This window comes from Pongo pygmaeus, chromosome 9, assembly GCF_028885625.2.
Source record: "Pongo pygmaeus isolate AG05252 chromosome 9, NHGRI_mPonPyg2-v2.0_pri, whole genome shotgun sequence".
Classification (NCBI taxonomy): domain Eukaryota; kingdom Metazoa; phylum Chordata; class Mammalia; order Primates; family Hominidae; genus Pongo; species Pongo pygmaeus.
The window spans coordinates 121,114,721-121,128,456 of record NC_072382.2 but is presented as its reverse complement, the minus strand read 5'-3'; the positions used below and the strand labels follow the sequence as shown (position 1 = coordinate 121,128,456).

At 53.9% G+C, this 13,736-nt stretch overlaps 1 protein-coding gene and 1 long non-coding RNA gene across 5 annotated transcripts in view; one reads left to right on the top strand and one right to left on the bottom strand.

The window, feature by feature from the left end:
• LOC129007504 (uncharacterized) overlaps positions 1-4,529 on the bottom strand; it is a 7,287-nt gene extending 2,758 nt beyond the window's left edge. Inside the window, exons 1-2 of the long non-coding RNA XR_008492334.2 lie at positions 4,313-4,529; positions 172-940 (exon numbers count right to left, since the gene is read on the bottom strand). This is a non-coding gene — a long non-coding RNA (uncharacterized LOC129007504). The remainder of the gene's footprint in view (positions 1-171; positions 941-4,312) is intronic.
• USP2 (ubiquitin specific peptidase 2) overlaps positions 1-13,736 on the top strand; it is a 26,696-nt gene extending 12,960 nt beyond the window's left edge. For 3 of the 4 annotated variants that reach the window (XM_054438535.2, XM_054438536.2, XM_054438537.2), the window contains 11 exons: positions 8,627-8,677; positions 9,202-9,325; positions 9,520-9,631; positions 9,728-9,838; positions 10,025-10,089; positions 10,611-10,714; positions 10,802-10,882; positions 11,029-11,107; positions 11,274-11,381; positions 11,557-11,677; positions 12,020-13,736. In XM_054438535.2, coding sequence (XP_054294510.1) covers positions 8,627-8,677; positions 9,202-9,325; positions 9,520-9,631; positions 9,728-9,838; positions 10,025-10,089; positions 10,611-10,714; positions 10,802-10,882; positions 11,029-11,107; positions 11,274-11,381; positions 11,557-11,677; positions 12,020-12,107 — 1,044 coding nt within the window. In that variant the 3' untranslated portion in view covers positions 12,108-13,736. Of the gene's footprint in view, positions 1-4,601; positions 5,020-8,626; positions 8,678-9,201; positions 9,326-9,519; positions 9,632-9,727; positions 9,839-10,024; positions 10,090-10,610; positions 10,715-10,801; positions 10,883-11,028; positions 11,108-11,273; positions 11,382-11,556; positions 11,678-12,019 lie in introns of those variants that run through there. The other variant, XM_054438538.2, reaches the window with a different exon arrangement.

Genomic DNA, 13,736 nt, shown 5'->3' with positions numbered 1-13,736 from the left:
AGGGCCCTCCAGAGCACAGTCAGCAAGCTGGGCACCTGCAACTCGGATGCAGAGCCAGGGCCGAGGCTCAGAGTCTGGCCCAGCCTATTCTCACCCACCCAGTGTCTTCCACACTCTTGCCCTCTGCTCTAGGACCTGTTTCTAGGAGCAAAGGTCTGGGAAACTGAATACCTGGGTCCTATTTGCCACTGGGGCTGCTGACTCATCTTCCGAAGCCTTGGGTTCCAGCTGTTCAGTGACAGGGAGATTATATAAGCTGAGGTCATGTGATTTTTCCCTCGGGTGGGACTTTGGACTTGAATGCCGCCCTGCAGTGAGCGGAGGTTACTCCAAAGAGAACAAATTGCGGATAGCAGGGGCTGTCCTGGAGCTCCTAGGTGAGAAGTACAACTCGCCTCTCGTCCCTCGCGTTCTCGCTCCGTTCACGCAGTCACACTGGCCTGTATCCCTGCTTTCTTGTTTGTCCAGCTTGGCAGCCTGAGATCCTGGGGTCTGTCCTCACCTACTCCCACCCCGGGATCACTCAGCCACCCTGAGGAGGTTGAACTTCCTGAGGTCATGAATCTGTGTTGGCAGCATGAGAAGGTCACTAAAGGACCTTAAGCCAGAGGGGCCCCTTGGCCAGGAGCTGTACTAGCTGCTGCGAAGGAAAGGGCAGTGGGTTTGCGGTTTGTGACTAGAATCAGCAAGATACTGATGTCTCCATCCCTTGCAGACCGGCTGTGGGCTGTATCCTGGCTGTTAGCCTTGGTGCTGCCTTATCCAGGCTCAATTTCTCAATCGGTGCCCAGCACCATCCTCCCGCCTCCTCCTCCACCCCCACTCCAGGATGTCTTCATGAGTTAATGTGGTGCTGGGGTGGGGCTCAGCAATGCAGAAGTTAATCCAAGCCTGGCAAAATGTTCCTTGCCCCTGGGGGAGCCGCTCCACTGACCACCAGCTGCAGAAATGAACATCATGTTCAGAGCCCAAAGCTGCACACGTGGCCCCTTGTACTCTCTCACCTCAATACATACATAAAACTAGCGCCCCAGACGGAGACATATGCAAAAGAAGGAGGTGTGTGGGCCTCTGGAATCCAGCTGGTTCAGGCCAGACTGCCTGGGCTCAAAGGAGCGCAGAGCTTTTGGCCTCTTGGGGTCCACGTCATGCAGGGAAGCAGACCTTCCTACAGAGAGTGGGGAGGATGGGCTGACCCTCTCTCCCCAAGGTGCACTGTGGGGCAAAAGCCCAACCCCTAACAAGGACTCAGAGCCCCTACCTTTTCATCCATCAATCAATCAGGCCACCGGTCTGTCCATTTGTGGTGGTAATCGCAGGCACATGCTGGGAGCCAGGCTTTAAGACATCTGCCTTAGCCCCAGCAGTGTCACCAAACCCTGGCCTAAGCTGCCCACGCAGATCTGAGAGAAGCAGGATACTCTCAGTCCCTGCCCTCGTAGAGCTAGCCCTAACTTTCATTTATATCACTCCATCTCATGCCAGGAAGGATTTAAGGTGACAAAAATTACTTATCCTATAGGGGAAGCAGGCCAAGCCCAGGTTCTGAGGAACAGCAGTCAGGATGCAGGAATGAGCCCAGCTCAGATTAGCTTTGTGTATTTGAAGCACAGAGAGTCACTGAGCCAGAGCCAGATTCAGATGCCAGAAGCCTCTATCCTTTGTATCCATCCCACTCCAAGAATGGCACTGAAGAGAAAGGATCTCACAGAGACCTGGCTGGCCGAGAGATGAGCCAAGGTCCTTTGTGGCCATGTCCTGCAGCAGTCAGACCTGCTTGACTAGACTGCACCCTGTGTGAATTCTTTCCCCCCACCCCAGACTTCTCAAAGTGCTCCCACGCTAAAGCTTTCTGCATCTGGCCCTCCCTGCTCCTAGCAACCCCTCTAACCTCCTAAATCCCAGGGAAGAGGGAGAGCAAGCTGGCAGAACACCCAGATGTCCTGGGTGGGAGTGCTTACATCACTGTGTCTAAGTAATGGGGAAACAGGCCAAATGCTATAGGGGGTGAGCACCTCTTGGGCAGGTTCCCCCAAGCCCAGCAGCACATGTGTTCAACATGCAAAACCAGACTCACACCCCACCCTCTGAGGCTTAGTGGGACTCCCAGGATTCCTAGCAGAGGCTGGTCTGGCCCTCTTTAGAGACAAGATCAACACCATTTATTAAGAACCCACTAAGAGAACCCACAACCCTGCCCTTGAGGAGGTTTCAGTGTGCTGGCAAAACCATGACAAGCCACACACAATCTAAGACCATTTATAGGACTCTTCGAAACACTTATAAAACAAAGATAAACATATTAAGATAAATTAACACCATGCAAACTGAATGCGCATAGACTGAGGATATGCAGTAATGGAGAGTTTAGAGATGGGTGGAGTTAATAGGGAAGGCTTTTGGAAGATGCAAATTTTAGGCAGAATTTACAAGTAGGTAATTGGCAGAGAGCAGGAAGTACCTCCCAGAATTTCCTGTTACAAGCGTGGGTTTTGCTGTAAGACAAAGCCCCACATTGTCATTTATTAACTTTGCAGTCCTGGAAAGTCATTTGACCTCTCTAGGCTTAAGGTCCTTCACCTATAAAATAGAGGTAATAGGCCGGGCGTGGTGGTTCATGCCTGTAATCTCAGCACTTTGGGAGGCTGAGGTGGGCACGTCACTTGAGGTCAGGAGTTCATGACCAGCTTGGCCAACAAGGTGAAACTACTAAAAATACAAAAATTAGCCGGGCATGATGGTGTGCACCTGTAATCCCAGCTACTCGGGAAGCTGAGGCAGGACAATTGTTTGAACCCGGGAGGCGGAGGTTGCAGTGAGCCGAGATTGAGCCACTGCACTCCAGCCTGGGCAACAGAGCGAGACTCCGTCTCAAAAAAAAAAAAAAAAAAAAACAAATAAAATAGAGGTAATAGTTACTACAGCATGATGTTATAGAAATTAACTGGGATAATATATATAAAATCCTTAACCCAGTGCCTGGGATCTAATAAGTATTTACTGAGTGGCAGTTTTGGTTTTTCAGCAGAGGATAAGCACAGGCTGGCTGACAGCAGTGGTCAGAGAAGACTGAGGGTGGTGGGCCTGTGGACAAACAGCCTTAGAGAAAGGCTATCTGAAACAGCCTTAGAGAAAGGCTATCTGAAACAGCCTTAGAGAAAGGCTATCTGAGGTTTCGGGGCTGGATGCAAGGGCAGGTGCTCTAGTTGTTTCAGGACAGAAGAGTGATGAGATCAGATGCAAATATTGCTTCAGATGGTGTAGGGCTGGCTTGAAAGCGTTTGGCTGGAAAGGAGGCTTGGAGAAAGGCTGCTGCAGTTTGTCCGGGGTCCAGGTTCAGTCAGAGTCTGGGTGAGGACAGTGACTGTAGAGATCGCCACTCCTCACATGCCCACTCTCACTGATCACAAGCAGACTGCCTGTGGTTCCTGTCTCCTGCCCCCTTCTCCCACCACACTGCTGGCACACAGGGGAGGGGGCAACTGTCCCCATCCCTCTCTCATTGGCATGAAATTGCTGCTTTGTCGGTGGCCTAGGGTACCGCCATACATGTGTCCTGGACACAGTCCCCATGTAGCTGCGGTCATGTGTGCGTGTACATGTGGGGATGAGCACACCAGAAGGAACAGAAGGAGCCCACAGATGAGTAACAGCATACACTGCTGCCTCTTGGAGTATTTTTAAATGCTAAAAATACTGGCTAAAAATAGCCAGCAAGCTCCAAACAAGATACTTTCTCTAGGCAGATTCGTGAGCTTCCCTGTTAGGTGGAGGGGTGGGGCATCAGAAACGAAACCTAAAGACCCCTGATCTTACAGCATGGCTGCGCTTAAGGCCAGAGTAGAACACTCGCCCCATGCCAGCTGAGCGCCTATTTTCCCACTATTGTATTGCTTTCTCCCCAGCTCCCCAAAACAAGTCAAATTTGAGAATGGGAGAGCTGGAGCTGGGTAATTGGTTAGAAGAGACCAGAAAAGGTTCTTTTCAGGAGCCAAATGAGAAGGTGACCTATTGGACCTTATAAAATATGAGCACTGCCTCTCTTGAAAGAAGCCAAACAGGACTGTTTTGAGGAGGGCAGCTCAGCCCCTAGGCCGTGAAGGTCCATCTTCTTAACCTGGGCCCATTGACCTCCACAGACTGCATGAATTTGGGGCTTCACGAGGGCCTGAGTACCCCCGGAACTCTAGACAAAAGTTTGTGCATATACGTATTTCGCCCTGAAGACAGAAGAGCTTTCATCACGCTCTCAAAATGTTTTGCAGCCCCCTCAAGAGTTAGGAAGTGTAATGGTGCCTTGGGGGAAGCTCACCCGGTTGACACTGGGTCTTGGGGAGACGTCCTCTGCGGGCCCCAAAGATCACTTATCCTGAGCTGAGCATCAACCCCGAGACCGGCCAGGGCCTCCGGGCTCCGGTCCTGCCTCCCCCGCGGGCCTGCCTGGCCGGGGGTCAGCGGGCTGGGGGCGCCGGGGAGCGCGGGGAAGGCCCGGCGGGGTAGAACCGACCTTGCCGCCTCGTTCAGGTCCGCGTGCCGGCGCCGGGGGCGGAATGGAGGCGAGGTGGGGCGGGGCTGAGGGTCTGGCCCCGCCCCAACGCTGACGTCGCCGGGCCCGAGGCGCCGGCGGGGCAGCCAGTCGGCCGGAGCGCGAGAGCCGGGACCCGGGCGGTTGGCGGCGCACGCCGGGGAGGTTGAGGCGGAGGAGCGCGCGTTCGGGCCCCGCGGTAACGGTTACCTCCGGGCGCCGCGGACGCTGTCCTGTGGCGGTCTCGCCGGCCTCGGCGTCCGGACTGTGTCACCGCGCGGGGACTCCCCCCGCGCCCCCGCTGCCAACGTTAAGCGAGGGCCAAAGCCCGCCGCCCGCCCCCCAGCATGCGCACCTCGTACACCGTGACCCTGCCCGAGGAGCCCCCCGCCGCCCCCTTTCCCGCCCTCGCCAAGGAGCTGCGGCCGCGCTCCCCTCTCTCCCCGTCCCTGCTGCTCTCCACCTTCGTGGGGCTCCTGCTCAACAAAGCCAAGGTACGCGGGCCCTTTTCCGGGACCCCCGCGCCGAAGGCCTGGGGTCCCGCCTTCTCCCTGGCCTCTGCCCGCCACGCGCCCCTAGGTGAGGGGACGGATTCTTCCCAGCCCCCACCCCTCCTTTCCCAGGGTCTCCTGGCAAGGAATGCCCCCTCCCCAGGTGATCGCACGCTTACTCGTGGTCCCCTCCCCGGGTGGAGGTCCGAGGAAGTCCCCCTTGCCCCCTCCCTCTCGGTGGCCCCGGCACCAGGTGGTGGCTCTTGGCCTCTCAATTCCTAGCACCTATCAGGACAGGTGCAGGAAAGCATAACCTTGACTGGGTCTCGATCGGTGTGCGAGGGCAGCACGCTGGACCCGGCCGGGGTACTGCTCTGAGGCCAAACCCCGGCGAGGAAGGCTGGGCAGAAAGGGGCCGCCTCCCCTTCACTGTCCACCAAGGGTTCTTTCCCAAGGGTTAGTGACCGGGGTCCTTTGACCCTGTGAAGGGCAGAGGAGGTGCGGACAGGTGACAGAGGGCAACTTCCCCTTCTTTCCGTCCTCTCCATTTATGCAGCAGGCAGCGGGTCCCTCCGCAGAAGCAGCCCCCAGGGGAATGCCGGGGCCGAGGCTGGGCGCTGCCCGCCTGGGGAAGGGAGAAGGGGCCCGAGCTTGACAGGTCTTATGTAACAGGCACCAGCTCCCGTGCTGGCAGTGCGTGCCCTGCCCCGTGCCAGGGCCACACCAGGCTTCCTAGCTGCAGCCAGGACTTGGGGCGACCCTCACCACACAGGTGAGGTAGGCGGGAAAGCCCTTGATTGGGGTCTTAGGTGTGAAGACACAAACCTCGGCCTCTCCTACGGAAGGGTGCCCAGATGCTACCTCTGCATTAACCCAGGCAGGGCTCTCCTGAGCCCCCGCTCCTCTCCTCTAGAGGTGAAAGCTGTCTATTTGCTGATGGTGGAGGTGCCATCTGCTCCCTGCAACAGTGCTTGCTACTGAGTCAAAACTAGGTTTGCTGATGGCTGAGTGGAAGGAAGACTGGGTCCAAACTTTCTCAACTCTTTGCACATGTGTCCCATCATAACACCTGGGGTCATTTCCTTCTCTGGCTTTCACCTAAAGAGGTTGGCTGTGCAGGGTCTCCCACCTTCCACAGTTCTAGCCCCTTTCTCCCTGTCGACCCTGAGGTAGGATTGTTTGTCCTGTAAGAAAGGTCATTCTGGGCACATTTTGTTCCCCTCTGAAATGAAAAGTGCTGACTTTCCCTGGAGCTCCTGATTTCCTATTCTTGGCAGAAGAATATCTGGCTGGGCATAGAGCAGCCCTGCTCCCCCTCCTCTGTCGCCCCCACTCCTGTTATCCACCCGCCTTCTACACAGAGCACCTAGAAATTGGCATGTGGTTTTGAGCTGAGGAAATTTTAGACAAAGGCATCAACCCCCACCCTAAAACATAACAACCAAGGGTCCTAACGATGCCTTAAAGGAGCTTCTCCCATCTCCCCACCCCCCAGGCCAATAGAGGGGTTAGATCCTCAAGAATAGTAATCGTGGGTGATGAAGTGTCCTTCTTGCCCCTCATTGCTGGGTCAGAATTAAGTGTCAACATCTTAAAACACCACAGGAGTGCTTCTGTAGACAGATGACTCCGTTTTCCCATTTCCCCACCCCCATTAGCGCTGAGTGACTGTTGTCTCAGCTGAGGGCCTGCTTTGGTGAACATTGACACGGTCACCAGTGGTAGAATGCTTTCCCCTGCAGCCTGTTTAGACAGATGTCATCTGAGGCACAGGGGCTAAGAACTAATAAAGCACTGCCAAAAATAGACGTAAGGGTGGGTATTCTGTTGTGGGCAAGCTTTAACATTTAGTTCCGAGTGGGCAACATGGAGACTTTTGCAGCGTTTCACCAATTCTGGAAAATGCTGAGAAGGTCTTTGTCCCAGGGAATTATCTCTGTTGTGGCCCTCTTGCTGACTGTCAGTTAGTCAGATTCAGATGTCGTGTGGGGCCATATACTGCCAGCCCTAGCCAAGTTCTCTAAGGATGCTTATATCCCACCTGCTGCCAATTGGCCTTTCTCTCTAGCTGCAGGTTTAAACTGGGTCTCTTTTCTGGGTATATTTTTCTTCCCTACCTGTTAGTGCTAGCCGTGACAGCTGGCCAGGAAGGGATCCTCTTACTTGTGGGATCGGTAAGGCAGTTCTTGAGAAAAGCCCTCCTTCAGCCTGCTCCTCCCCCACCCACCCCCCTCCCCGCAAGCTGACAACCTCATGGGCTTTGAGCTGCTGACAGCCTCATAGGCTGTCAGCACACGGCATGAGTAATTTTAGCTGAGTTATTTCAGGCTCCTGTTCTGATCAGGGCTGAGCTGGCCCCACACATGCCCCAGTGTTGCTCCAGAGTTGCCTGCTCCCAGTCCCCTCCCTGAGAGAGTGGGTGGCAGACTCATCTGCAAACTGTTCCTTTAACCCTTTGAGCCTGAAGGTTTTCTGACTCCTTGGAGATATGCCCAGGATTAGCCAAGAGACCTTGACAAATAAGCTCAGAGTCCTCGATCCAGCACCCGTTCTCTCTCCAACCCCCCTCACCCGCCTCCGGTATAGGGCCAACAGCAAGAGTGGCAATTTCAGCCAGGCCCTTGCCTCTGCGGGCCCAATCTGCCATCTCCAGGATTCCCAGCCAGTGGCCAGTCAGGATGTTGAAACCTGAGCCAGGCAGGGAGGATTCTCCCAGCCTTTAATCAGCCCTTAGGAGCTGAGCTCAGCTGGAAGGAATTCCACCTGTCTCTGGCAATGGCAGGCTTACTTGAGTTTTTCCCAACTGAAGATCGAAACTCAAGGTGTTTTGTTGTTTAACTTTTCAAAACCTCCTCAAAGTGTCTATTATGAGAGCTACTTTATATATTGGACTTCTAGGAGTACAAATATAGGTCATTTGAGATAGCACCTGGATTTGTGACTCAAAATTTCTTATAGTAAGGAGTCAATATGTACCAAATATATGAATTCCTAGTCTCCACTGTAGCAGAGAATGGAGAATAACATAAAGATGGGGGGTAGGGAGATGCATAGTCAATACACACTCAATAAAGTAAAGCCCTGAAGAATATTTTTGTTGGTTGTTGAAAATAACAGGCATTTAGGCAGGGCGCGGTGGCTCACGCCTGTAATCCCAGCACTTTGGGAAGCCGAAGCGGGTGGATCACCTGAGGTCAGGAGTTCAAGACCAGCCTGGCCAACATGACGAAACCCTGTCTCTACTAAAAATACAAAAAATTACCCGGGCATCGTGGCACACACCTGTAGTTCCAGCTACTCAGGAGGCTGAGGCAGAAAAATCGCTTGAACCCACGAGGTGGAGGTTGCAGTGAGCTAAGATCGTACCACTGCACTCCAGCCTGGGTGACAGCATGAGATTCCATCTCAAAAAAAAAAGAAAAGAAAGAAAATAACAGGCATTCCTCAATCCTCTTTCCTACAAAGTATATAGATGGGTAAAGTTGAAGAAAGACTATTATGTGTGGCCTGCTGCCTGTGGCTCTAGCTGGTTAGAAAATTGCACGAGAGAGCCCAGCACAGGCCTAGCATCTTTGCTTCCACCTTATTGCCATATGTTCTTTGCTTACAGAATTCTAAGAGTGCCCAGGGTCTGGCTGGTCTTCGAAACCTTGGGAACACGGTGAGTTCTTCCTGGGCTGCTTCTTCCCCAGGCCCACCCCCTACTATCCTGACAGGAGCCATATAACCAGAGTCCCCTCCTGGTTGTGGCTGACTCCCTACCCGTTCAGCCAGTTGGCACTTGCCCTTCCTGGCTGGTGTTTCACAGAATTGCTGGGCTGTGCTTTACCCACCCCCAGCAGGAAGCACTGCTAAAAGGGAGTTGCCCTTTTACCCATCAGCCTGCTCCTCTCCTGGATCATTCCCCTAAAGGATGCCCATCACTTCCCACACACTTCTGTCTGTCACATCCATGCCCTTTTGTGCACCTCTATAGTAAATAACCAATTATGTCACCTATGCCTGGAGTGGGGGTTTGCCTCACTTCACCCCTTTCACTTATGAAAAGAGGAACTTGAGGCTATGAAAGGATAGCCTCCTATGAAAGGATTCTAGGTAGATGAACCAGAGAGCCTCTGATAGTAAGTAACACAGGTAAAGACGGGACTCTCGTCTCCCCACTGATAGCCTGGTCATCTCTTGCAGTGCTTCATGAACTCAATTCTGCAGTGCCTGAGCAACACTCGGGAGTTGAGAGATTACTGCCTCCAGAGGCTCTACATGCGGGACCTGCACCACGGCAGCAATGCACACACAGCCCTCATGGAAGGTGAGGGGCCCTCTGTCACGTGCCCCTACCTACCCCCAGATGCTCCTCCACTCCCCTGGGGCTGTTCTAGGTGTTGTGTCTTAGACACTCCTATCCTGTCTGTCTTTCTCTGCTTGCTTTTTGTTGGGATTCTAGTTTCAGAGTTTCTTATAGAAAATATCTCAGCTGTCCTGTACACTCTCTCCTTCCAATAGAGTTTGCAAAACTAATTCAGACCATATGGACTTCATCCCCCAATGATGTGGTGAGCCCATCTGAGTTCAAGACCCAGATCCAGAGATACGCACCGCGCTTTGTTGGCTATAAGTAAGGGCCTTGCAGACATGTCCTCTCAGGTGGGTGGCAGTAGGAGCAGGTTCTTAGGACAAGAGGTGTTGCTCACCCTCCTTCCTTTGGGTTCAGTCAGCAGGACGCTCAGGAGTTCCTTCGCTTTCTTCTGGATGGGCTCCATAATGAGGTGAACCGAGTGACACTGAGACCTAAGTCCAACCCTGAGAACCTCGATCATCTTCCGTAAGTAAGAGGAGAATGCTGTGGGGAAGCAAAACTTCTGTGAACTCAAGATTTTTACCCACCACTTTGGGGTTAATGATTTGGGAATAATCTGATTTACTTTTGAAGATTTAGGATCTAGATTGACAGACCCTTAAACTTCAGTTTTGAGCTTTGACCCAATTGTTGTCTCTCTCTGGTTCCTAGTGATGACGAGAAAGGCCGACAGATGTGGAGAAAATATCTAGAACGGGAAGACAGTAGGATCGGGGGTAAGCGCGTGAAAGGGAAGAGGCCTATTTTCACTGTTGCCTGCTCTTGCCTGAGTGGAGCATGAAAAGCCCCAAGAATCACTCTCCCGGGGAAGCCTGTTTCTGCCTGGTGTTCAACAAAGCAAAGCAGGAACAGCAAGAAAGAAGATGCTGTGCAGGCCGGGCGTGGTGGCTCATGCCTGTAAACCCAACATTTTGAGAGGCCAAGGCGGGTAGATCACCTGAGGTCAGGAGTTCAAGACCAGCCTGGCCAACATGGCAAAACCCCATCTCTACTAAAAATACAAAAATTAGCCAGGCGTGGTGGTGGGCACCTGTAATCCCAGCTACTTGGGAGGCTGAGGCGGGAGAATCACTGAACCCAGGAGGCAGAGGTTGTTGTGAGCCGAGATTGCACCACTGCACTCCAGCCTGGGGGACAGAGCAAAACTCCATCTCAAAAAATAAAAATAAAAGCTGCTGTGCAGAAGACCATGCTCTACTTCCTGTATTTCAGCATCTCATGGCCTTCTCTTCCCCAGATCTCTTTGTTGGGCAGCTAAAGAGCTCCCTGACGTGTACAGATTGTGGTTACTGTTCTACAGTCTTCGACCCCTTCTGGGACCTCTCACTGCCCATTGCTAAGGTATGCACCCCAGTTGCCCGCCTTGTTGAACTCCCTCTCCTGTCCTTTCATATTGACCTCTGACCTTTGCTTTTTTCCCCTTCCCAGCGAGGTTATCCTGAGGTGACATTAATGGACTGCATGAGGCTCTTCACCAAAGAGGATGTGCTTGATGGAGATGAAAAGCCAGTAAGTCACCCTTCGGTAATAGCAAGAACAAATTTCCGTGGGACCTACTGGGAAGAGGCTGATACCAGCAGATCCAGCTGAGGAGTGACTGGATTGGGGCCCACTGACTTCCCCCACAAGTTCTTTCTGTTTGTCTTGTCTCTCAGACATGCTGTCGCTGCCGAGGCAGAAAACGGTGTATAAAGAAGTTCTCCATCCAGAGGTTCCCAAAGATCTTGGTGCTCCGTATCCTTAAGATCCATCAGGGCTGGGACATGACTTTCAAGGGTAACTGATGACAAGGGGCCCATAGGTGAGGGGAACAGTCGGAAAAAACGGACCGTGTAGGCTTTCCTTTTGTTGTCTGCCCTTCTGCGTTGGTTTGACTATCCTTGAGTCACGTCAATGCCAGATCTGAAGCGGTTCTCAGAATCCAGGATCCGAACCAGCAAGCTCACAACATTTGTGAACTTCCCCCTAAGAGACCTGGACTTAAGAGAATTTGCCTCAGAAAACACCAGTGAGTATCTCTGAGTAGGCAGGGCAGAATGAAGATGCAGGTGTGCAAGGCCGGAGGGAGAGCAGGAGGAAGGGGAGCTGCCAGCACCAGCTGCTGAGAGACCCAGAAGGAGAGGCTGGAGGGAGGAAGTCGGGGCAGGGGGGCCTCGGGGGCTTGACGGCTGCCTCCTCCTCAGACCATGCTGTTTACAACCTGTACGCTGTGTCCAATCACTCCGGAACCACCATGGGTGGCCACTATACAGCCTACTGTCGCAGTCCAGGGACAGGAGAGTGGCACACTTTCAACGACTCCAGGTGAGAGCCAGGGCAGGGCCGGAGCCCCTGGCTGTAGCCACCCACTCTCCTCCCACCCACCCTCCCCCCACTCCCCCACCCTCCCCCCGCCCTCCCCCCACTCCCCCGCCCTCCCCCCACTCCCCCGCCCTCCCCCCACTCCCCCACCCTCCCCCCACCCCCCCTCCCACACCCTGCACGGCTTACACCGCGAATGGATGGGAAAGTTTAAGGCCACGAAGCCGCTGCCCGTGGGGAGGCTCCCTGAAAGACAGGCCGGCCGGCTTCGGGGGCACGGAAAGAAGCCGGCGCGGGGTCTCCGCATCCTGCCCCCTCCGGGCTGACTCCCCGCTCTCTCCACAGCGTCACTCCCATGTCCTCCAGCCAAGTGCGCACCAGCGACGCCTACCTGCTCTTCTACGAACTGGCCAGCCCGCCCTCCCGAATGTAGCGCCAGGAGCCAGGTCCCTTCTCCCTTCCCCGTGGTGGCCCCGCTCCCTAAGTTTTTTAAAAAGACAAAAACAAAACAACAACAACAACACACAAACCTGACAAGAGAAAAACCTGAAGCTGCCGAGCAGGAGTGGATGCAGCCTGGTCAGGGTCTGGAGCAAGGAGCCGGGCGTTCCTGAGCTGTGGCCCGGCAGGGAAGATCGCCTGGACGTGGAGCCAGCGTCGCCCCGTGCCCTCGGCGTCTCCGTTTGCATTTGTAAACTTGTGGTCTTCCCATGTGTCAGAAACAACCGCGTCTGTGGGGAGAAGACCCTCGCTGCGCCGCTTCCTGCCGCAGCGCCCGCGCCTCCGAGGGGACAGCGCCCTCTGGAGCTCGCTGGGAGCATCGCCGCCTGGACTCCCGCGCCGCGGAGGAGCCGGCGCCCATCTCCACCCGCACCGCTCGCCCGTCCAGAGCCCTGAGCCAAGAGCCTTCTTCACGCTGCTAACTCCAGGGGACAGACGAAGGGACATCTTTGGAAAACGCTGATTTTGGTTTTTAAAAAGCCCAACTTTTTTTTTTTTAATTTCCATAACTAAAGTATTCAGACTGGAGTGCTCTCCTTCAGGCCTCTTCATAGCTGGGACATTGCACTGGTCCTTTTATTGTTTTCCAAGTACAACTTTTCTAATGCTAGCCCCCCCGTGGTGCTAGGTGGGCGTTGGCCAGGCCCCAAGCACAGCCACAGTAGACCTGGGATCTAAAACAAGTTTCTGTTTTGGGGGTTTGGGTGTTTTTTTTGTTTTTTTTGTTTTTTAATGTTTTGAATGGAATTTAGTTGCCTCCAAGAATTGTGCCTTATAGCATTTGGGGACCAGGGGGTAACTGCCCCTCCTGAAATATCCCTCAGCCTCTTCCCTTTTGCCCAGTGCTGTGTTCGAACCCGCCCGGGAAAGGGATCCTGCCCTTAGCCCTGGCTCGTGCATTGCAGTGAGGCGAAGAAGAAAGCAGGTAGATTCCTTCCGACAGGGCATCAAGTTCTTCCCGCCCACGTCCTCTAACCCACCCCTGGTCTGCTCCCCAGCTGTTTGAAGGATAGCACAAGCCCCTCGTCCCTAGAGCTTCTCTCCCTTTTATTTATTCTCTTAACATCCCTTTCCCCCTGGCCTTCCTGCCCCCGCCCCCTTCTCAGAGCCTCCTAGACAATAGGCCCTTTGGACCGAGTTTCTCAGGGATGCCCAGGCCACCCCTCAGCTCTTCTTGGCGTTGGTCTCCAATCCTGCCCTGGGAGCTGGAGCCTAGGTATTTGGGGACATCTTGCCTCAGTTGTATGGTTCTTTCCTGTGGGCTCAATTTTGCCCTACATAGTTGGATAAAACTCTGTGCTGTCCTAGAGAGTAAAGCTGTTCACCCACACAGCTGGGCCCCGCTTGTGCCCCGCGGAGCCTGGCACGTTCCAGGCTCCTAGGAGGAGGCATCAGAGAAAGACATCCTGAGTTTTACTGGCCTGACACCCTTCTCCAGAGAAGACCTGTGAACCTGAGCCCAAGGGCAAGTGTACACTTGTTTACTGTGTAAGCAAGAGTAGAAGAATGTCTAATGTACAGTGGAACCTTGTACAGAATAAATAATAGCTTTGAGAAATCA